This window comes from Nicotiana tomentosiformis, chromosome 5, assembly GCF_000390325.3.
Source record: "Nicotiana tomentosiformis chromosome 5, ASM39032v3, whole genome shotgun sequence".
Lineage (NCBI taxonomy): Eukaryota > Viridiplantae > Streptophyta > Magnoliopsida > Solanales > Solanaceae > Nicotiana > Nicotiana tomentosiformis.
In genome coordinates, this window is record NC_090816.1 from 41,637,700 (window position 1) to 41,662,528 (window position 24,829).

The 24,829-nt window shown below is 38.5% G+C and overlaps 2 protein-coding genes across 2 annotated transcripts; both read left to right on the plus strand.

Moving 5' to 3' along the window:
* The first annotated feature begins 4,692 nt into the window (after positions 1–4,692).
* Positions 4,693–5,915, plus strand: LOC138892229 (uncharacterized). Its single transcript, XM_070175934.1, has 2 exons — positions 4,693–5,585; positions 5,708–5,915. Exons 1-2 carry the CDS (start codon positions 4,693–4,695, stop codon positions 5,913–5,915), a joined length of 1,101 nt encoding a protein of 366 aa, XP_070032035.1.
* A 28-nt stretch (positions 5,916–5,943) lies between these two features.
* LOC138892230 (uncharacterized) lies at positions 5,944–9,109 on the plus strand. Its single transcript, XM_070175935.1, has 6 exons — positions 5,944–6,363; positions 6,640–6,760; positions 6,877–7,317; positions 7,805–7,893; positions 8,198–8,605; positions 8,747–9,109. Exons 1-6 carry the CDS (start codon positions 5,944–5,946, stop codon positions 9,107–9,109), a joined length of 1,842 nt encoding a protein of 613 aa, XP_070032036.1.
* The last annotated feature ends 15,720 nt before the right edge of the window (positions 9,110–24,829 follow it).

A 24,829-nucleotide genomic window follows, 5' to 3' on the forward strand; every position in this document is an offset into this window, starting at 1 on the left:
GAAAAACAAGCCTTATATTATACATACAGTCTTTACAAAGGCCAAATGGCCTTGACAAAAAGTACAAAAGTATACAAGTACAAAAATACAAAAAATGTATAAGCCACTTAAACGGCCTGGTCTTCACCGAAGCCCGCCTTGTCACCAGGGTATTCGAAGTCTCCTCCACCCTTGGATCCACTCGAACTCTCAGAATCCTCCTCGGGATAAGCCAATCTCTTGGCCTCAGCTTTGAGCCCCTTAGCACTCTTGATTTCGACCGACAAGTCGAAACCCCGAGCATGAATCTCCTTGAGGGTCTCCCTTCAGGATTGCCGCTTCGCATGCTCGACGATAACTTTCATTCGAACTTGGGCCGCCTCGGCATCGGCCTTATATTGGGCCACCATTTTGTCAGCATCGACTTTAACAACAACGACCACCGACTTGGCCGTTTCCAGCTCATTGGCAAGATTTCTTTGATCGGAGATGGCTGTACTTAGCTTAGACTGGAGCTTCTCAACCCTTTTAGCCTGTACCTCGGTTTTTCCTTTTGCCGCTCGAAGTTGGGCCTCAACTGAAGCCAGTTGCGCCCGAGCAGTCTTCTTTTTCGAGGCCAGGCGGTCCATCTTACCCCTCCATTCGTCGGTCTCAGCCTTGACAGCGTCTATCTAAGCTCGCAGTTGATCTATCCGATCGATCTTTTGCCATACCTACGGATTCTGACCGTTAGTCACTGAGCCTAGATCATCGTTACCAACCTCAAATATTTTTACCTGCTCGACCAAATTAGCATGCTCCTTCCGAGCTACCTCCAGCTCAGCTCGGAGGCTCTTAGCCTCCCCCTCGTGCTACTCACTGTGAAATTTATAAGAATCTCTCTTCTTAGTGAGCCCTCGGACCTCGACCTGAAGCTGGTATAGCTCCTCCCGATATGGGAGAAAGGTCTCATGATAAAGCACCGAGGCCTGCAGACACAAAGAAAAATGTTAAGATTATCTACAAATTAGTCTAATTATGAATCGAAATTATCAAGAGATATTTGAAGTTACCCGGTTTAGCGCATGTTGTGCTTCATTGAACAGGTAGCGCGTATCTACCTCATTCATCTTATCTTGGTCCTCCTCGGTTACCAAGCGTTGAAGATAGTTGGCCACCCCTATAGGGGCAGAAAGGATCCGAGCATCCTCCGGAATGGAGATGACGATCAACCACTTCCGGTTGGGATCCACACTCGGAGCTAGAAACTGGTTGACCAGCTTCGGGCTTGAAGAAGGCCCACTTGTTCCCGAAGACGGACTTTTCTTCAGCACCTCCAACTCACCCAACCCGGTGACGTCGTCCGTGGTGGTAGAATCCACGCCATCAAAAAAGATGCGGAAGGGGTCGTCTGCTCCAAGGAACACCTCGCTGGGGCATTCCTTCACCATCTAAGCCTCGTTGAACATGGACTCCGTGAACGAAGGCGAATCGGTGATGTCGATCAAACCGTGTTCTTCCTTTAAAGAATCACCCACATCCGGAGAAGCTTCGGCCATGGCCTCCTTGTCGGCCTCCCTAACTTGAGGTAGATCAGCCTCGTCTCTGTCCGGTTCAAATGCCCCTTGCCCTACGAGTCGTGACGACACTCGGGCCACCAGATTGAAGTCCTCTTCTTCTTGTTCTTCTTCGGATTCATCCCTCAATCGATAGAGTGAATTCAAAGATAGTGCTCGAGCGCTGATGCTTTCTTTGGATTTACGCACCAGCCTTCTCCTTGGCTTCTTTTTCTCCGAGCTCGGAGAACTCGGAGCCCTTTTTCTTTTCTTCTCTTCACCCTGTCTCGGAGCAGGGGGCTCGCTGGGGAAATCATCGGTACCGGATGGGGGCCTCATTTTGAAATCCTTGGATAAACCTGCAAAAGGAAATAAAACAAGTGAGGACTTAATTATGCAAAAGGGAAACCAAATATTACTCATGAAACAGATCTCACCGTGCGAACGGGCTTCCCATCCACCATTTGAAAGCTTGTGCCACGAATGCTCGGAATAAGGCCTTTGTGATAAGATGCCATAGACCCACTCCTTGAGTCGAGGAACTGCATTCGGGACCCAGGCAACAACTGTACCACCACAGAACACCGATAAGAAGGAAGCAAAAAAGTGATAAATTACATTTTGGAAGCAAAATTATACTTACGTGACATGTTCCACTTCTCGGGGAACGGCATGTGCTCAGTCGGGATCAAGTCCGGGGTCCTCACTCGGACGAAAGGGCCTAGCCAACCTCGATCCCCATCCTCATCGATACTCGAGAACAGGTCTTTACTGGCCCAACGGGCGAGCTTGATCAGTCACCCCCGGTAGAGTCGGGGACTATATAAATGCATGAGGTGGTCGATAGTGAAAGGGCACCCTTCGATCTTGCTTACAAATAAATGCAGGAGGATTACGATCCTACAGAAAGAAGGGTGAATTTGACCGAGGGTTATCTCGTATCTTTTGCAAAAGTCGATGATAACCGGGTCCAAGGGGCCCAGTGTGAAGGGATAAGTATAAACACTTAAAACTCCCTCGACGTGGGTGGTGATGGCTTCATCAGGTTGGGGAACCACCACATGTTTGTCAACCCAGTTACAATCCTTTTGACTTCGGAGAGAATATCCTTGGTGATCGAGCAGATGTAGCTCGAAACCCCCTCCCATCGGCCTGGTACGGAGGAGGGCTTTTCGACCTTAAAATCAGCATTGACCGGGCACCCCCCCTCCCGGGATGAACATTTTCAGAGGAGGTTCCGGTACTGGTTCCTCGACAGCAGTAAGAGAAACGGTCTCTTCACTAGCAGGCCGCGAGGTAGAAGGAGTTTCTTTTTTGGGGAACGGTTTTTGAAGTCTTCGCCATTTCTTTTAAAATGAAGGAAAAGGGAGGAAAAATATGAAGTTAAAAGAGTACACTTGATGGTTTGGGATGAAACGGAATAGAAGTTCTTAATAAAAGGTCTCAAATAACTGAAATATAAGTGCCTGAAAATATTAAGATTGCTAAGGTACGAGGGCAGAAGGTTTGAATGTAAAGTTTTAATGAACAAGTGAGGGGTATTTATAGTTTTCTAATGACGGTTCGCATCCAGGAGTGGCTGACCAACAACTGACAAACATTTAATGCCATAAAGACTTGACTGACAAGACGTTTTTACTGCTTTATCATTTCTGTCATGTGGTGTCGAAGAAAGAATCAAAAGCTCGTGTCATTTTTTGTCGTCTACTCTTTGAAAAATGAGGGAAATATCTGTATACGGTCGAAATCGAGCTAACCTATGACATGGAAGGTTAGGCTCGAAACATGACAACAAAAGACTGAAGATCGACCAAGAGTCCCACCGAGCTAGAACCCGGGGTCAGAATGCCTGCCTTCGAGAATATTGAGTCCGTAATTTCGGAGTTGACCTTAGCCCCAATCGAGATTAAAGAAATATTGTTAGCATAACCAATAGAAGATCGAAATATCCGTGGTCGGTCAGATATTACGGCGGGAATATCGGCACGTATCAGTAAGGAATCGACAATCAGCTAATCAAGGAATTTTTACCTTTTATAGAATTGTACCTAAAGTAGGACTCCTCTACTATATAAAGGGGGGTCTGATAATTTATTTAACACATTGTAACATGCATTCCAAAGCAATACATTATTATTTTCTTTAAGTTCTTATTCTTCTTGATATCGATCGAAATACGTTCGACTCAAGGGTGGCTAATCTTCCAAGGCTGTTACTGTTCAATTTGTGTGGTTTGCATTTACTTTATCATTATTTATTTCAATTGCAATCTGATTTATCATTTTGTGTCAAGTTAATCCACGTATCCTTAAAAACCACTTACAAATTCAATTGTTATCCGATTTTGAGGGTAAACAACTAGGCGTCCACCGTGGGGCTAAGGATAATAGTGGTTATTTGATACAAATCTCCATAACACACACTACTTCACACTTGTTCTTTGAAGTGTCTCTAATTCTAGGGAAAAACTCAAAATGTCGAAATCTCAATCAACACCCCTACATGTTGACAACGAGTCCGGTCATCACGGTGAAAATAACAACATAGCACCCGGTGACAAGGTACCACCCATTGATCCCATCAGAATTCTGGTCGCAGACTGAATTGACGCTAATTCACAGTGTGCGAACCTAAAGCTACATGAACTAGATAGAAGAACCAGTTCCAAGTGTCTATCTTTTACTATAGTTCATTGTAGTAGGTGTTTCAAATTATACCTTTCAGCTTTATCTAGAAGCAATTGTACTAGGTACTCTGAGTGTTGTATTCAAGTTAGAGGTAATTTGAAGTTGTCACAACAGCTAGAGGCTAGTTGCCAGAAAGGGATTAGAGATAATCCTTAGGTTTACAAAGAGTTTTGTAAATGCTATTTTTGCTCAGTGATTTAGTGAAGTGTTGGGGAAAATCCTACTTAGTAGTATGTCATGGTTTTTTCACCTTTTAAGCCAGGTGTTTTCCACATAAAATACTTGTGTTCTTTACTTTCCACATTTACTATTCTGCAATGGTAGTATAAGGAACACATAGAAGAACAAGGTCCTTCTATAATCTGTGCATGCGAAAAATTGGATACCACACAAATCATCCCCCCCCCTTGTGTGGTATTGAAGTACAAAACATCAATTGGTATCAAAGCAAGTTATCCTTGAAAAGGCTTATACCTTAGGAGAAGATCAACATGAGTGCACCACCTGGAAACTGGGAAGAGCAATCCACTGCTAGGGAACCACTGTTTAATAGCCCGTACTACTCTTGGTGGACAAACAGGATGGGAGATCACATTATAGGAGAGGACTATGAGCTATGGGAAATTATTACCGATGGTCCACTGGCTATCTTGAAGAAAAAGACTGAAGGAGTAGATGTACCAAAGACAAGAGTGGATTCCACTGCCGAGGACTTGAAGAAGTGGGAGAAGAATGCTAAAGCCAAGAAATGGCTTGTTTGTGGACTTGGTCCAGATGAGTACAGCAGAATCCAAAGTTGTGCCACTAATAAGGAAATTTGGGACACACTGCAAGTGGCTGACGAAGGAACATCCCAGGTGAAGAGATCCAGAGGAACTATAGTGTACTATCAGTATGAGAACTTTACTATGAAGGAAGGAGAAACCATTCAAGAAATGTTCACAAGGTTCACTACACTGACAAATGAGCTAAAATCTCTTGGAAGGATTATTCCTGAAGAAGATAGAGTCGAGAAGATACTGACTAGGGTTTTGCCTATCACTTGGGAGAGCAAAATCACTATCATCCAGGAATCAAATAATATTATCACTATCCCACAAGATGAATTAATTGGAAATCTCACTGCCTATGAACTTAGGAGACAAACTATGAAGATGGATGTACCTAAAAAGGAAAGAATCTTGGCGCTCAGAATCACTGAAGGTTCTGATCTAGAAGAAGATGAAATGGCTATGATCACCAAGGACTTCAAGAAGTACCTAATGATAGGAAAGGGTTCTTCAAAAAGTGGAAGCTATAGTAAGTCAAAAGTTCTTGAGAAGAAAATCAATGATGGTTGCTACAAGTGTGGAAAGACTGATCACCACATCAAGAACTGTCCTTTGTGGGAAATTGAATGGAAGAAGGAAAGAGCTGAAGAAAGAATAGGAAGAAGGAACAGGTTCAACCCAAGAAATGCAACAACAAATGATCAACCAAGGCTATGGTCGCTGCTTGGGGAGAAAGCTCAGAAGAAAGCTTAGATGATGATGATGAGTATGAACGAGAACTTATGGCTATTGGAGAATCTGACGAAGAAACTGAGGTAAGTGTCCTTCATCTCAAAGACAAAATTAATTTTTTGTCTAAAGAAAGGTTATCTGCGTTACTACTGGAGCTAATTGATAAATTTGAGGATGTAAATGACGAAAAGGAACAACTATCTAAAGAATGAGTGATTCTGAAGGCCAAGTGAAAATAAAATGTTGAAGAACCAGGTTCATGCACTTGAATCAACTGTTCTAAAGCTTAGATCTGAAAATCTAAAATTGAAACTAGGAATAGGCAAAAACACAGCTGATCACACACAACTCACTTTAAAAGAAAATGTAGGAAAAATGAAAGATGAGTTGTACAAGAGAGATGAACAGGTAAGAATTCTAAAGGAGGATCTAAGCAAGGTCAAGCATGAGCTAGACAAAACCTGTAAATGGAGCAGATCCTCCGATGCACTTTCATGGCTACAAGAACACCATAGTAGCATCATAAGAGGACTTGACTTTGGGAACCCGACACCTAAGTGGGATCCCAAGAGCAAGTACCTCACACTTCCTGAGAACAAAATTTGTGCACACTGCGGTAAAACAGGTCACTATAAAAGTAAATGCACTGCAAAAGAAAAGGCAAGTCAAAAGAACAAAGAATTTGTTCAAGGGAAGAATAGGCTACCAAGTTGGGCTAAAAAGAATCTGATTCATCCTTTAGCTATAGAAAGGGACCCAAACTAGTTTGGATTCCTAAGACTAACCCCTGATTTTCTTTTACAGGTCCAAGTGAAGGGTAGCAGCCAAATATGGTACATGGATAGTGGCTGCTCAAAACACATGACAAGAAGTAAGAACCAGTTCCTTTCACTTGAGAACCTTAAATGAGGCAATGTCTTCTTTGGAAATGGATAGAAAGATGAGATCATTGGGGTTGTAAAGGAAGGTAAGACTGATTCTCACTATATTGAGAATGTCTACCTGATAGATGGACTGAAGTACAGTCTAATAAGCATATCACAATTGTGTGACAGAGGTAACATGGTAGAATCCACCTCTACAAAAATGTGATTAATCTTACCACTAACAAGATAGTTTTGCAGGGAAAAAGAGTGAACAACATATATGTTGTGGATCTGTCAACACTTTCAGATAATAAACTCACTTGCTTAAGTGTGTTGGATAATGATCCCCTCCTTTGGCACAAAAGACTTGGACATGCTAGTCTAAGTCAACTCAACAAACTAGTCTCTGAGGACTTGGTGATAGGGCTGCCTAATATTAAGTTCAAGAAAGATAAAGTTTGTGAGGCTTGTGCAAGGGAGAAGCAGGTAAGATCCTCTTTTAAAAGCAAGAAAGTGGTAAGTACCACTAGGACGATGGAACTTGTCCATATGGATCTTTGTGGACCAATGAGAACATTGAGCAGAGGTGGTAAGAGATATGTTATGGTGCTTGTTGATGATTATTCTAGGTTTACTTGGACATTGTTTTTAACATCTAAAGATGAAGCATATGACATGTTCACCTCTTTTGTTAGAAAAACTCAGAAACAACTAGGTAATCAACTTGCATCAATTAGGTCTGATCATGGTATTGAATTTTAGAATGCTAAATTTGCTGATTTTTGTGATGAGCATGGCATAAATCATAATGTTTCTTCTCCTAGGACTCCACAAAAAAATGGAGTAGTTTAAAGAAATAATAGGACATTCGAAGAAATGGCTAGGACTATGCTTCTCTCTAGTAAACTGTCCCATAGTTTCTAGACAGAAGCTGTGAACACTGCATGCTGCATCATAAATAGGTGCATGACTAAACCTCTTATTGAGAAGACTCCTTATGAGTTACTTAAAGGGAGAAAGCCAAATATATCCCATCTTAGGGCATTTGGATGCAAGTGCTTTGTGCACAATAATGGTAATGACTCCCTAGGTAAGTTTGATCTTAGAAGTGATGAGGGAGTATTCTTGGGATATTCTTCACATAGTAAAGCTTATAAGATTTATAACAAAAGAAGTATGTGTGTAGAAGAAAGTGTACATGTGATTTTTGACGAAACTAACATTCTTTCTCAAAGGCAGGAACACGATGATGAAGCAATTGGGCTGGCAAGAAACTCAAATGAAACCACAACCTAGACTGAAGCTGCACCATAGGAAGGAACAGGTGATGGAACAGTTCCTTTCACCCAAGGCAACTTGACAGGGGGAATTGAACAAAGAGGAACCGATCCTTAAACCTCGAGGAACCTGTCCATGAACTTATTCCTCAGCAACAAATCATTGAAGGAACATCTAGGGGAAATCATATAGTTGTGAAACCTTACAAGTATCAAAGTTCTCATCCAATTGAGAATATAATTACTGATCCAACCTCTGGAATCAAAACCAGATTGTCCTTGAAGAATCTTTGTGCTTTTGATGCTTTTTTATCTCTTATTGAACCTAAAAATATTGCTGAGGCTTTGCAGGATGCATACTGGGTGAATGCAATGCAAGATGAACTTAACCAATTTGAAAGAAGTCAGGTTTGGCATTTGGTACCAAGACCCAAAGACAGATCAGTAATTGAAACAAAATGGGTCTTCAAAAACAAACTTGATGAAGAAGGAGAAGTTACAAGAAATAAGGCAAGATTGGTGGTTCAAGGATATAGCCAAGAGGAGGGCATAGACTATAATGAGATTTTTGCTCCAGTTTCAAGATTGGAAGCAATTAGACTCCTTATAGCCTTTGCTACTTATATGGAATTCACTCTCCATCCGATGGATGTCAAGAGTGCCTTCCTCAATGGCTATCTAAAGGAGGAAGTGTTTGTCAAGCAACCTCCGGGCTTTGAAAGAAAGGAATGTCTTGATCATGTGTACAAGATTTACAAGGCACTTTATGGGCTCAAGCAGGCTCCAAGAGAATGGTATGAAAGATTATCAAAATTCCTGCTTGAGCATGGCTACAAGATAGGTAAAATTGACAATACTTTATTCTTAAAAGAAAAAGGTAAAGATCTCTTTGTAGTTCAGATATATGTTGATGATATAATCTTTGGAGCAACTGCTAATAAGTTAAGTAAAAAAGTTGCTAAACTAATGGGGAGTGAATTTGAAATGAGTATGATGGGTGAGCTTAATTTCTTTTTAGGCTTACCAATTAAACAAAATTCAAATGGAACTATGATCCATCAACAAAAATATGTAAAAGAGTCGATTAAAAGGTTTAAAATGGAAGATTCCAAAGAAATTGACACTCATATAGCAACAGCCACAAAGTTGGATGTAGATGAACCTGGTTCATCTGTTGATTATAAGTTGTATAGGGGAATGATTGGCTCGTTGTTATATCTCACTGCTAGCAGACCTGGCATTATTTTCAGTGTATGCCTTTAAGCTATATTTTAAGCAAATCCAAAGGAGTCTCACTTGACTGCTGTCAAGAGGATCTTGAGATACCTAAAAGGAACCACTGACCTTTGTCTATGGTATCTAAAAGGTAGTAATTTCGACTTAGTGGGATATGCCGATGCTAATTATTTAGGTTTTTTTATAGATAGAAAGAGCACCTCAGGTATGGAACACTTTCCTGTCTCATGTCTTGTGTCTTGGACAACCAAAAAGCAATGTTCTGTGGCCTTATCTACTGTTGAAGCTGAGTATGTTGTTGTTGCCTCATGTTGTGCTCATTTGTTGTGGATCAAACAACAATTAATGGACTTTGGAATTGATGTAGGTTGTCCCTATCTTTTGTGATAATACTAGTGCAATTAGTATGACCAAGAACCTGGTTCATCACAAAAGAACTAAGCGCATAGATGTTAGGCATCACTTTTTGAGGGACAAATTTAAAAAGGGTTTGATCATTGTGGAATCTTGTGCTACAGACAAGAAAATAACTAAGATCTTCACAAAAGCTCTAAGTAGAGATCACTTTGAAAGGAACATGTTAGAATTAGGGATGATTAAGATCATCTAAAAAGAACTTGTTCTAACTCAAAAATTGGTTAGAAAATCTGTCAATTTTGTACATCATTAGATTAGATTTTGCTCAGTCTCATACTTTCATTAGTATACTCTTGTGCCATGTGCTAAAATATCTCATTAATCTCTAATGATACTATCTTTATTTTCTCGGAAAATTCATACTTACACAAGAGATTTCTCAGTGAACAACCTGGTTCATCAAGATTACATGGTACATACTCTCCACTCTGCATATTTTGGAATAATTATATTTGGATCATGATCAAAAGGAGATTTCTATTTAATCCTAACCTCTTTGAGCTTATCTGTTATGAAATGAACCAGTTTCACCCAAAGAGAGTCCCAAAACGCAATAAGTGCCTAGATTTTAGGGAGAGTCCTCAACGTCTTTTCAAACTGACTCCCAGTTTGAATAGACTCCTGAGCTTCTGGAAAAACTGGCATTACCCAATCAAATTATCCCTCTTTAAATTGATTTGTCCTTAGTCATTTCTTCACTTTTAACTTACAACTGCCAAACAATTCTCTCTATCTTCTCTCATCTTCTAAACACATATAATCATCTTCTCTCATCTTCTAACCATCAATGGCTAACACCTCTGACAGTACCTCATCACTACCCAAAGAACCCACACCCACTCCTTCAACCACACCCTCAACCACACCTATCTCTAAAATGGAAGATTTAAGATGCTTGCTCGCCAAGTAGTCGTTGGTGGAGAACAAATCAAGAAACTCAATGAGCACTTGAAGGCAAGTCAGGCAGATGAACCCCAAATATTTGAAGATTGTTTCAAGTCTGCAAATGAGAGGGAAGAAATTATTTCATCTAAAATAGAGCAGGTAAAATCTGGTCAAAAAATTACATTTTCACCCACTCCTGTTGGTTTGACTGAAGAAACAGGAGCTATGGTAGTATGGAGTGAGGATTCTGCTGGAGAAGAAGAAAAATTAAGAGAAAAATGGGGAAGTGGATTTGGAAAAGCTGCCGAGGGTTTGGTTAGATTGGGAAAAAATGTTCAAGAACCTGTTCCATCAGTACAGGAACCCCTCGAAGATCTACTGAAACATGTGACTGACAGCTATAATCTAAAAAGAAAGAAGTGTTCAGGAGTTAAAATCCCTGGAACTGCTAGGGCAAACAAGAAGAGAAAAGGTTGTCTCTTCTATCACTGTAGAGATTCCTCCTACAAGAGAAAGAGCTATAAGGAGTCAGAAGAAGCATAGTGAGGTAGAACTGGAAAAAGCCCTAAAACAGAGTAAAAGAAAAGATGCTGCAAAGGGAAAGAAGAAAGTGGTTGAGCCTATTGAGGTAGTTGAAATTGAGGAGATTGATTTGGTCCTTCATGATGAAGAGGTGGCATAAGAGGTGGAGGTTGTGACTCCAAAAGAAAAGAAAATCAAGACTTCCAAAAAGAAGTCTCCTTCGAAAACAAAGTCAGCAGAACCTTCTACCTTGGCAAAAAGAACTAGGCCTACCTTGAAGTCTAGAAAAGTGAAAGTAGTGGATGAAGAAGAGAGTGAAGAAGAAGAAGAATCTGATGCAGAGAAGGACAAGATGGTTAAGTTTGGGAAAAAACCCAGCTTGAAAGGTAGAATCCTCAGGGACTTGGAGGAGGAAGGCATGATGATGCTGCAGGAAAAACTACAACTATAGGGTTGGAAGGACATGGCCCTTCAGATGGATAGAAAGCTTGCCAGAACTGAGATTGTGGAGTTCATTGCAAATTATGAGATGAAAAATGGCAGAGTCACCAGTGCGGTGAAGGGAGTGATTGTGAGCTTCGACGACAAAGAATTGGGAGAGATTCTGGGTGTACCTGCTGAAGGGGATAATGATTACAAAAAGCTCAAGTGGAAAAGCCTAGAGAACCTCCCTACCTCCCTTGCTATTACACGGAAGTTTGCTGACAATGAGTTAGAGCTAGAGGCCAAGGCTGTATACAAAAGTGAGATAAAGTCACCCCATAAAGTGTTGTTTGAATTTGTTAACAAGGTTGTGCTGCCTAGGCAGGAAAGAAGGCACATTGCCACATTTATGGACCTAGTCCTTATGGAATGTCTGGACAGTGGGAGGCAAATCAATTGGCCTGGGTTTATCATTCAGCTTTTTGATAGGGTTCTAACTGGCACCAAAACTTCTTCCATACCCTATGGTTTCATTCTCACGGTTGCACATGCTCACTTCAAGGTAACCCTCAAGAAATGGGAAGTTGGTAATAGCAAGGATCACTTTGGGGAAAACACTTTGACTGCATGTGACTATGAAGTCCGCACTACTCCCAAAGAACCTGGTTCATACAAGAAGGTACCTATGAACAAAAAAGTGCGAGCTTTGGTGCAAGAGTGGGGCTAAGGATGCTGAGATTGAGAGGCTGAAGAAGAGGCTAGCTGAAGTAAAAACTGAGAGGGATGCTCTAAGGGATGAGCTTGCAAAGGAGGAGGAGAAGAATGAAGGCATTCTTCATGATATGTTAAATCTACTTCAGGCCAGAACCAAGAACCCGGTCCTTCTTAGCCTTGAAACCTTCCTAGCCTAGTTAGACAAGCCAGTGACCTGGATGGGATTTCTTTTTGTTCTTTTCGCTCATGATCCAGTATCTTTATTTTTCTTTATGCTTTGTGGATGACTAGTATCAATGTTAATCAATAGTTTTTGTGCTCTAACTGTTTGTTGATGATTCTTAGATATCTAATATCCTTATATTGATATATGATGCTTGACTCCATGATTGTATTTGAAGTATCCCCAGTGGCCATGAGTAATTTCTATTAAAATCTGGTTATCTAACATAATTATGCAACTTTTCGATGATGCCAAAAGGGGGAAGATAGGTTGTGATTTTTACTTTTGGACTGTGATGTTTATAAACTAATGAACCTGGTCCTTGATGATTTGTGAATTTAAAAATGGAAAGTGTTCTAACATTGTGTTGATGTTGAGTTGAGTTGACACATATCTTATGCTTATGAAAAGCACAGAGTTTGTCATCATCAAAAGGGGGAATTTGTTGGTCTAAGTAAGTTTGTTTTGATGATTGGCAAAGGAACTCAAGCATGAATCAGGTTCATACACAATGTACATAGACACTAGCAGATTCGAGCACAAGACATGTACGTGAAGGAGATAAGCTTAAGTGGCTATATCTGATATCTCCTGAACGAAAAGGTTGCATAAGTGATAAGGAGAAGGACTCCTTACTTGAAGAGAACTCTATCCTAGATAAGGGACGAGTTAGAAGTTGATGATAACTAGAACTCTTCCACCAAGGAAGAGTAGAACATTAGACTTCTAGTTAATCCTTATTCTACTAACTTTATAAATATCAGTTTTGTTCTCTTTTACAGGTGACGCACAAATGCTGAAGTTAAATGTGAGTTGAGAGCAAAATAGCAAGGCATTTTTCAAGCAATTCGTGTGTGATTCGAGTGTGCGAACCTAAAGCTACATGAACCAGATAGAAGAACCTGTTCCAAGTGTCTGTCTTTTACTCTAGTTTCATTGTAGTAGGTGTTTCAAATTATACCTTTCAGCTTTATCTAGAAGCAATTATACTAGGTACTCTGAGTGTTATATTCAAGTTAGAGGTAAGTTGAAGTTGTCGCAACAACTAGAGGTTGGTTGCCACAAAGGGATTAGAGGTAATCCTTTGGTTTACAAAGAGTTTTGTAAATGCTGTTTTGGCTCAGTGATTTAGTGAAGTGTTGGGAAAAATCCTACTGAATAGTAGGTCATGATTTTTTCACCTTTTGAACCACGTGTTTTTCATGTAAAATACTTGTGTTTTTTACTTTCCGCATTTACTATTCCACAACAGTAGTATAAGAAACACATAGAAGAACCATGTCCTTCTATAATCTGTGCATGCGAAAAATTGGATACCACACAAATCATCCCCCCCCCCCCACGTGGTATTGAAGTATGAAACATCAATCCTGTAGAATATAAATTATAGAATGGATGAGAAATTAATTATTACATAAAAAAGAATGCATAGGGATAGAAAGAGAAAATTCAGAAGGTGTGTACTTTTTAAAATATGTTTGTTATGAAAGTACAAAAGGGGGGGTGAATTTTAGCCAAATTAAAAACTTAGTCGACTGAAGAGAGAATTGAGTCGGACTCATCTGTTTCAGCAGGTTTTATTTGCAGCAGAAATAAATTGCGTAGAATTTACAGGCTGAGAACACAGGAGTTTTATACTGGTTCAGTACCGGTGTGGTACCTACATCCAGTTCTCTTGGGTCACAAGGGTTATCTTAGATCTTCAATAGTTTGTTACAACCGTAGTGGTTTTTGGATTGCTTACCACCCATGATTTTCAAAAACAATGTTTCTCTAAACTTAACCCAAGGGTGCCTAAGAGTTTTGACCTAAGGGGTGCCTTAGAATCCTTCTCAAGAGATGGGCTAGATTCATTAATTTTCTTCATTTCTGCGTTCACAATCAAGGGAGTGATTTGTGGCTTGACTTGATTGATCAATCCTCAGAATCTTCAGATTTCTTTTACCAAATCGATCCTTGAAGTAAGGACTGTCTTTCTATAATGGCTGCAAGGGATGATTCAAGGTCGACGGTTTCTTTAGGGTTTTGGTAATTTTGGAACCGTCTGATTCTTCTTGTGGCAGTAGAGGATGAGAGGTTTCTCTTAGCCATAGTAGAGGAGTTGGTGAAAAGTGATGAATAATAGGAGAAGAGGAGGGGGTACTTAACTAGGCTCTTGGAAGATTGAAGGGTTGCATCGGTTAAAGGAAGGGTTAGGTTCAGATTGAAGTGACACTTCTGAGGAGTTGCTTCGACGGCACCAATAGAAGGTAATAATTGTACTCACATCAAATTAATAAATCCATCAATTAAGCAAACTCAAAAAGGAAGTAAAATATTTTTGCAAAGATACAAAAGATTTTTTATGCAATAGGCATAATACCGAGCTTTTTATGCAGTAGACAAAATCGTTCTTTCAAAAGGGGTTTTGTAAAAATATCAGCAAATTGGGACTCAATGCTAATGAATTCTAATATAATATCATCTTTAGCAACATGATCACGAATAAAATGATGCTTAGTTTCTATATACTTTGCCCTGGAATGATGCACAAAATTTATTGACAAACATATAGCACTTGTATTATCACAAAAAATAGTAGTAAAAGTAAGATTTAAATCATAATCGAGAAGTTGATACATGGTCCAAAGAATTTGAGTGCAGTGGCTTCCAACAACTAAATACTTTGCTTCAGTAGTTGACAAGGCAATACAATTTTGTTTCTTTCTATGCCAGGAAATTAGAGCATTTCCTAGTAGTTGGCATGTGCCATTAGTGCTTTTCCTGTCAGTCCTATCACCTGCAAAATCTGCATATGAAAAATCTTTTAAAGCAAAATTGTTAGAGTGAGCATACCATAAGCATAATTCAGTGGTCCCAATGAGGTATCTAATGATACGTTTAACTGCATTCAAATGACATTCCTTTGGAGCCGACTGAAATCTTGCACATTTACAAAAAATGAACATTATATCTGGTCGACTAGCCGTAAGATATAGTAGGGATCCAATCATTCCCCTATATATAGTTTCATCCACATTTTTGCCATTTTTGTGCTCTTCAAGAGTTGTTGTTGGACCCATTGGAGTTCACTGGGTTTTGCATTCTCCATTCCAAACTTGTTTATGAGTTCCTTGGTGTACTTGGTTTGGCTAATGAAGATTCCTTTGGAAGATTGCTTAATTTGTAATCCAACAAAGAAAGTCAGCTCTCCCATCATGCTCATTTCGAATTCTCCCTTCATAATATGAGCAAATTCTTCACATAATACAGAGTTAGAACTTCCAAAAATAATATCGTCTACATAAATTTGAGTAATAAGATTACCTGAATTTGAACGCTTAGAGTTGTATCAATATTACCTCGTTTGAAGCTATGATTTAATAGAAATGACTTAGTCTTTCATACCAGGCTCGGGGGGCTTGTTTGAGTCTGTATAGAGCTTTTGGCAACTTGAATACATGATTTGGGAAACTGCTTTTTACAAAACCAGGAGGTTATTTCACATATACTTCTTTAGAGATATATCCATTTAGGAAGACGGTTTTTACATCCATTTAAAATAGGCTGAATCCTTTATGAGTAGCAAAGGCAAGTAGTATTCGAATGGATTCTAATCTTACTACAGGATCAAATGTTTCATCGTAGTCGATTCTGTCTTGCTGTGAGTAGCCCTGGGCAACTAGCCTTGCTTTGTTATGAACTACTTGACCAGATTCATTCAGCTTATTTCTAAAAACCCGTTTTGTTCCTACGATGGAAGCATTGGATGGTTTTGGAACCAAGACCCACACCTTATTTCTTTCAAATTGATCAAGTTCATCTTTCATGGCTTTGACCCAGTAGTCATCTTTGAGAGCTTCAACATCCTTTTTTGGCTCAAGTTGTGATATTAAGACCACTTGAGAGTTGAGCTTTTGAGATCTTCTGGTAGTAATATCTTCTTGTGGATTTCCGATGATAAGCTTATGGGGATATCCGGGTTTACTTTTCCATTCATTTGGGATAACTGTAACTGGGTCCTTTTCCAATGTAGTTGACTATTCAATAAAAGATGGTTCCTAGATTTCCATGTGCTCCTCAGTTGACTGATTTGGCTGATTAGTCACCTCATCGTGACAGTTCTTTCCTGTAACAATAGACTTTGGGACAATAGAAATTTTCTCATCTTCATGAAGTTTTTTATTTTTTTTAAGTGGGGGTTAGTATCCATAAAAACAACATGAATGGATTCCTTAATACATAAGGTTCTTTTATTGAGTACTCTATATGCTCTACTTGAGGGAGAGTATCCAAGAAAAATACTTTCGTCGCTTTTTGGATCAAACTTACCAAGGTTGTCCTTTTCATTATTGTGGATGAAGCATTTATAGCTAAATGGATTAAAATAACTTATGTTGGGTCTCTTACCATTCCATAGCTCATATGGGGTCTTTTTAAGAATGGGATGAATTAGGCATATGTTAATGATATGGCATGTAGTGCTTACAGCTTCTGCCCAGAAGTGGTGTGAGAGAGAGTTTTCCACAATCATGGTTCTTGCCATGTCTTGCAAGGTTCTTTTTTTACATTCTACCACTCCATTTTGTTGAGGTGATCTTAGGAAAGAGAAGTTGTGATTAATTCCTTGATCATTGCAGATATTTTCAAAGGCTCTGCTTTCGAACTCTCCTCCATGGTCACTTCTTATAGCAGAAATGTAATATCCCTTTTCATGTTGCACCTTCTTACAGAAGATTTCAAAATTCCTTAGTGCTTCATCTTTATGACTCGGAAAAATAACCCAGGTGAAATAAGAAAAATCATCTATAATAACAAAAGCATATTTTCTACTACCAATGCTAGCAGTTCTAGTTGGATCAAAAAGATCCATATGCAAAAGTTGAAGAGGTTTTGTAGTACAAACAATGTTTTTGATTTTAAAAGATGAACGAGTTTGTTTTCCTAATTGACATGCATCACAAATTTGATATTTTGAAAAATCTAGTTTTAGAATACCAATGACAAGATCACGTTTGGAAAGTTTTTGAATAGAATGCATGCTAGCATTACCAAGTTTTCTGTGCCATGCCCAACGATCATCAATCATTAAAGCTAAACAAATTTGATTCCCTAGACTATCAATATTGCTAATGGTATAGACATTTCTATCTCTACTTCCAGATAGAATAATTTTACATGATTCGTCTTCAATGAATCAACCATACTTTTTGAAACGAACCTCATAGTCATTGTCGCATAGTTGACTGATGCTGAGCAGGTTATAACCAAGTTCATCTACTAAGTAGACTTCATCTACATCACATGATGATCTGAGGAAAACTCTTCCTACTCCAATTACATTTCCTTTAGATTTGTCTCCAAAAGTGACAGATCTATCATCGAGCTTACTGACAGATTTAAATAGTTATTTGTCACTTGTCATCTGTCCGGAACACGCGCTATCGAGATACCATTTCCCTTTTTGATTCTTCTTGTGGTGTTCCTGCAAAAATAAATTACTTATTTTTAGGTACCCAAGCCTGCTTGGGTCCTGGACAGTTAGTGTTCTGATTGTTAGCCTGGTTAGAGACTTTGGGTCGCCAATCTCATCTTTTGTTGTTCTTAAATCTGCAATGATTAGAGGTATGGCTAGGTTTTCTGCAATAAAAACAAGATGGATTGATAGGACTTTCAGAAGTCTTATCTCTGAACCTCAAATGGTTAGATTTGTGACCATGTTTTCCACAATGAATGCATGCAATATGAGTTCTTCCGTAAGTAAGCTATTACGAGGAGTTGATGAAGTTTGGCTATTATTATATATTTATAGTGCATAACTTACCTTACATTTAGGTGCTTTAATGCTAAATTATACTATATTTGTGTTTAATTTAGTTTATTTTATGTGTAGGTACTTTAGATCATTTAGATGCATTTTATACACTAGAAGAATGGTTCATGATCATTTATTGATTGGAAATATTATAATGATATAATTAGACAATGATTGAAGTTTAGTATTATAAAAGAAGACAAAAGAAAGACAATTGCAAATTGAAAAAGAAAGAAAACAGGAACGAGAATTGGAAAGTTAGGCAGAAGAAATCAAAAATTGTAAACGAAGCAGCAGCAGGCGAAGCGAGCAATTTTCCTCGCGTTTTGCCTCACGACGCGAGGGTTGCAGCGAGGTTCACCGCGCGTTTTGCCTCGCGAGGCGCGGTCTGTCGCGAGGTGTTTTGCGTGTTCCTGGTTTAAAGCCTATTTTGTCTCCTTTTTGGTTTTACACTTAATTATTTCGTCTAGGTTTTTTCCCTACACATATAAATAGTCATTAAACATAATTCTTTGGGGGAGACGAAGGGAGAGCACGGAGCCGACGTGGAGGCCGGAATTCATCAGATTCCATCTTTCTTCCATCAAACTTCGCAATCTTTACTTTTTCTTGATGATTTGTTATTTTTCTACCATGTCTATGTGGAGCTAAACTTCCTGTTCTAGGGTTGTGGTTATCATAAATATTGAAGTTTATTAATTATATTACCGTTAATTCGAGTTATCATCTTTGGTTGTTTCTCTAAATTTGTGCATAATTGCTTAATTGTTTGGCCAGCAGTTGAGTTCTATTTACTATCTATGCCATGCTTGGGAAAGCCGTGCTTAGATTAGAGTAGAATTGGAGAGAGCTTGTTTCTGAACCCGTGGCTCGGGGAAAGATTTTGTGGTTAGGATAGGAATATACCTAACAGTCTTGCTTATTTGAATACCGTATTATATTCATTCATGATAGATTCAAGACCATAGGAATATAGGGTCTATTTATTATGGATAGAAAGATAGTATTGTGGGAACATGCTATTTATATAAATAATCCGGTCAACTAGAAATCATAGATAATTTGGATTAACAGGTGTAAGTACGAACTCAATAGGATTGATAAACCGACCACAACCCTGGAATCTATAACTCCCTTTATTACGTGTTTGAATTTCACAATAGTAGTTATAATAGAAAATTTAAACTTTTGATCATCTTGGACAGTAAGTTGATTTTAGTTTGCTTAGTTAACGGTTAATCTAAGTCTCTGTGGGTTCGACATCCGAGTTTCGAGTCATTTTATTATTTGACGGTCACGTATACTTGCGTGTAGTTGGGGAACCAACAAGTTTTTGGCATCGTTGGCGGGGACTTAGTTATTGATTGTTTATCTAAGTTAAGCTTCTAATTGATTTCTGTTCAAGTTTTTAATTTTCCTATTTAGTTATTTTTCTAGATTAAACTTTTACTTTTATCTTTATAGGTTTTGTTTATTATTTTTTTTGTAAATTGTTTTTATTTTTATAACAATTTGATCTTTCTCCTAGTGTGTTCATAGTTCTCTCAACATGACATCTGGGGATGAAATATCTGGAGGTAAGGTTATTGTCACGACCCAAAAATCCCACCACATGCGTCGTGAGTCTCTAAAACTAGGTAAGCCGATTTCAATTACATTTTTTTGGAGCCATTTTTTTAAATTAAATAAGTAACCAAAAGTAACAGCGGAACAAATATGAATGTACAACCTCCCAAGACTGGTAGTACTAAGTCACGAACTCTAACTGAATACATAGAATGATCACGAGGACTGAATATACAATATTGTTTGATTAAAAATTAACAGTACAATAAAATTAAAAGACTCTAAGGGACTGCGATGACCAAGAAGCTCTACCTTGAATCCTTACGATCCCGCTTTAACTCTTCTCAAGCCCAATAACTCCAATACCTGACTCTGCACAAAAATGTGCAGAAGTGTAGTATGAGTAATCTACAGTCGGTACCCAGTAAATATCAACACTAACCTCAGTGGAGTAGAGATGAGGTACAGTCAAGACACTCACTAGTCTAATAGCCTGTGCAATATAATATACAAAATAATAGGAAGCAGATAACAATAAGGGCAACATAAAATAATCAGTAATATGCACAACAGACAACAAGAATACCATTAATATCGCTTAACAATTAATAAATACAATTACACACAATAAATCAAATCCTTCAAATAAATGTCTTTCACATATAATTCTTTCAAATAACTCTCTGTCAAATATAATTTTCTCAAATAATTACCTTTCAAATATAATTCTATCATATAATACCTTCTACATAAAAATCCTTTCAAATAAATATTTTGAATATAATCCTTTCAATTAAAAAGTCACCATGTGACACCTCATTTCATTATCATAAAAATACGGGTCTCAGCCCATTTCCATATTTTTCGTAAACACGGGTCTCAACCCACCTCGTGCCCATAATTAAATCATCATATTTCCCCCGGCACCTCGTGCCCTCATTTTCTATCACAACTGCACGGACAATTCACGTGCCAAATATCATTATCATTTAATCACAGCACCCCATGCCCACAATTCCTATCACAACTGCACGGACAACTCACGTGCCAATATCCTCATTATTTACTAATGGCACCTCGTGCCCACATTTTATTTTATAATCTGCCTAATAATAGCCACAGGCTCTCAATTTCAACATGAATCAGATTGTCATCAATTTACTAACAACAAAAAAAATTGCACAAGGTATAAAAATAAACACAAGAATATCACAACATCACATGAAAATCATCAACCCCACATCATCACATATCGTCCCTGACAATAGCCATCCTTATCCCTCATATTGCCACCCTTATCACTCCTATAGCCACCCTTATCGCTCCGCCCAGACAATATCAATAGCCACCCTTATCGCTCCGCCCAGACAATATCAATAGCCACCCTTATCGATCTTATTGCCACCGTTATCGCTCCCGCCCAGACAATATTCCAACAAACACAACCACAATGAAATGCCACCCTTATACCCACATAATATCAATGGTGAAATGCCACCCTTATATATTCAAAATAATAATTAACACAACACAACAATTTATACGGGAAATTATCACGGCAACATAACAAAATCAATTCATATCACAATTCGCCCAATGGCTACAACCAAAATTCCAAAGATTCAACCATGTCAATTAATTTTACAACAAATAGTCGAAAGCTCCACACAATGTGTACAACACCCAAAAACAATCAACAGAGATAGAAATTACTCAACATAAAGCAATGTCTTTATTAACTTCAAATTTTTGATAAATATATAAACACCTCTTCTTAAGCTCATTTAATTAATTATTTCAGAGGGGAAAATCCAAAATGAAATTAAATTCCAATAATTATCAAACCAGCAAATTCACGAAATTTCATAAATAATCAAATAACAATCACATCAACTTGTCATATAATAACAGAGTCAACAATAAGGATTTAGGCACGACAAATAGATGATTAAATATATGCCAACAATTATCCAATTTACTACACAATATGCTCAAGACTTTAACTCAATAAAATTTGCACATATAAACTAAGTACGTACTCGTCACCTCGCGTACATGGTTTTCAATTACACAAATTGCACATAAGACTCAATGCCTAAGGGAAAATTCCCCCACTCGAGGTTAATCAAGACACTTACCTTTTTAAAGTTAGGTCGATATTCCAAAATAGCTTTCTCGCGTGAATTGACCTCAGGACGGCTCCAATCTTTCTTGAGCCTTCCTTACATTACTACGAGGTTCCGGAAATCCTAGCAACTTCAATCTCTTTGATGAAGATCTTGTGATTAGCTTCCTTGATTCTTGAAGATTGGATGATTAGAATATTAGGTTCCCTCCTTCTCTCTCTAATATGTTCTTACCTCTCTCTAAAACCCTCAGAAAAAACCCCAAAAAAGCCCCTAAGCCTATTTATCAAAATGGGATCGGGTTATGAAAATAAAAAAATTTACCCTCCGAAAGCAGGTCTGCGGTGGAATAATGGACCGCAGAATGGGTATGCGGGTCGCAAAATTGATCGCAAAATCGGTGCCCAGAAGCTCTTCTGGTCCATTCTACGACCAGCTTGCGGTCGCAAAAGCAGTTTTGCGATCGCATAACTGTTTTGCGATCGCATAATTGGTCGCATAATTGAATTTTTCCAGCCTTTGGTAATTTGGTCATAACTTCTTGTAGGAATGTCCAAATGACGAACGGTTTAAAGAGTTGGAAACTAGACACATAGATATTTCTTTTGATAGGTAACAAACCATATAAATCTTCATATCAAGAGAGGTATGCTCGTTTGAAGTTAGGTATCGTGCGAACTCACTTGAAACTTTAGTCTATTATGAAATTTCCAACTTCAACATTCGATGTCGAAACCTATCGAATCAAGTCCGATTGACCTCAAATTTGCACACAAGTCATAAGTGATATAACGGACCTATTCAAATATCCAGAATAGGATTCCGACCTCGTTATCAAAAATTCAACCTTCGATCGAACTTTCCGAAAATCGTCTATTTTCCAACTATCGCCAAAATGCGTCGAATTATCCTACGGACTTCCAAATACAAATCCAAACACGCGCCTAAGTACAAAATCACCATACGAGGCTATTGATATCATCAAAATTCTATTCCGAGGTCATTTGCTTAAAAGTCAACTCTTTGGTCAACTATTTCCATTTAAGCTTAAAAATGAGAATTTCTCTTTCAATTAAATTTTAAATTGAAAATCAAACTCGACCACACCCACGGGTGATAATACATATTATGAAGTTTCCCGAGACCTTAAGTCGTTGAACGGGGCGTTAATTCTTAAAACGACAAGTCGGGTCATTACATTCTCTACCTCTTAAATATATGTTCGTCCCCGAACGTTCCAAGAATCTTTCTAAGGACTTTAAATTACTAAGTGTCTTCTTACACACATACTTGTGGGTGATTCTACGTTCCTGAAATTTAACACGGGTCCGACGACACCATCTCAATTGAGATTACTTCTTTTTTCCATTCTTATAAGCTTTAAAGCAAATTCCCTAACTCTCCAATCATTTCCAAAAGGTCTGATTTTCACTGCGACACACGGTATTAGTCTCAACTGGAAATAGTAACTCGTGCCTACGCACACATCAAATTTCTTGATAATGTTGAAGTACTTCAAAAAAAAATTCCCTGGGTTGCTACATTCTTCCCCGCTTAGAATTATTCGCCCTCAAACAAAAAAACATATTTATCTCTTCCTTTGCAAATCTCAATCCTCCAAATTTTACTAACTCCCAAATTTTTCAGAAATTTGGCAGAGTCCCCCCTGTAATTGGGTCAATCCACCTGCCAGAGTAACACCAAAACAACTCCTAACAACACATCCACAACCCAACAAAATACCACAAGGTGTATATCAATAACACCAATCTCAGCATTACAAGCATTGCATTATCATAATGATATCAGGACATGAAGCACATCATATGTATGCTCATCACCACATCTCTGGTCTTAAAAGTTGTTCATAATTAATTCCAGTATTAACAATTAATATCATATTAACCACCACCTCATTTTGAATTTTTACAATACTGGCAACAGAATGTGAGGCATGAAGACCTCATGATTGCTTACTCGGATTAATGAGCCACATTTAACGTCACCTGGGCACTCATCTCATAGGTTAAAACTCAATGTTTACAGCACGAAAATGGCTGAATATGTACAGAAAAATATACAAGAATCATCAAATAAGCCTAACAGGCATAACTCCCTATTAATACTATTGTACAATTAAATTTCACAAAGGAAAAATTTTAAACTCATAAATATTTCACCACAAGGACCTCGTCCTTACATAACTTCCATCGCGGCTTGCAGCCCGGTTTAAATATTTCACATCATGTAAAAATACGAGGATCTCGTCCTCAACTCTGAATCACAAGTGTGTTGCACATTGTGCCAACTGAAATTTTCAATTTCCTTTCTTTCTTCTTTTCAATATATTTCATAAATAATTTTTACAACATATAATGAACCCTCCTACCGGTAGGGCATATAATTCATAAAAATTGGAATCAATTATTCCAAAAAGCATTAAACCCACTGTAATGAATAATAAAAATTACTTTTGGGCTTATAGCCCTCAATGGTGTACCAAAAATAAAATGACAGACACGGGTTCACATCTTTAAATCTCCCAACAAGGATAAACATATAAGTGGGTCACAAATTTACGAAGCCCACCCATAAGTGGAGCATAATAGGAGGACTCACCTCAATATTTAGAACCGAATCAAATTAAGGAAAATATCCTTTTATAATAAAATCAGGATCGTACCTGTAACAACACCATCTGGTGTTTTGTCCTCAGCCAAATCATAGTGATTAAATCAACGGGTCGGGCCTCCACCTCTTAAGCGCCCACTACCCGCCTGTCCTCCACCTCTAGCTGACTGTGCACGTGGAGTGTCAGCTGGAATAAAGCTTGTGGCTGGAGTGTTCATATGAAATCCACTCCTCGCAAGTCTGGGACAATCTCTCATGATATGCATAGTATCACCACACTCATAACAACCCCTCTGAGGTCGCGGTTGCTCGTACTAAGTCTATGTCGGATAACTAGAATAACCACTATAAGAATCTCGTGTCGGTGGTGCACTGTAAACTGGAGCACTCCGAGTAATCTGATGTGCGGACTGAGCTGAACGACTGCTCGAGCCTCTGCTATAGTG

What these genes read in the sequence shown, in the direction of transcription:
- LOC138892229 (XM_070175934.1), top strand. Translation starts at nt 4,693, where the DNA reads ATGAGTGCACCACCTGGAAACTGGGAAGAGCAATCCACTGCTAGGGAA. An exon ending in CACATCAAGAACTGTCCTTT is followed by an intron (nt 5,586 to 5,707) that starts GTGGGAAATTGA and finishes TTGGGGAGAAAG; the next exon opens with CTCAGAAGAAAGCTTAGATG.
- LOC138892230 (XM_070175935.1), top strand. Translation starts at nt 5,944, where the DNA reads ATGTTGAAGAACCAGGTTCATGCACTTGAATCAACTGTTCTAAAGCTT. An exon ending in AATGCACTGCAAAAGAAAAG is followed by an intron (nt 6,364 to 6,639) that starts GCAAGTCAAAAG and finishes GGAAATGGATAG; the next exon opens with AAAGATGAGATCATTGGGGT. An exon ending in ATCACAATTGTGTGACAGAG is followed by an intron (nt 6,761 to 6,876) that starts GTAACATGGTAG and finishes CAACACTTTCAG; the next exon opens with ATAATAAACTCACTTGCTTA.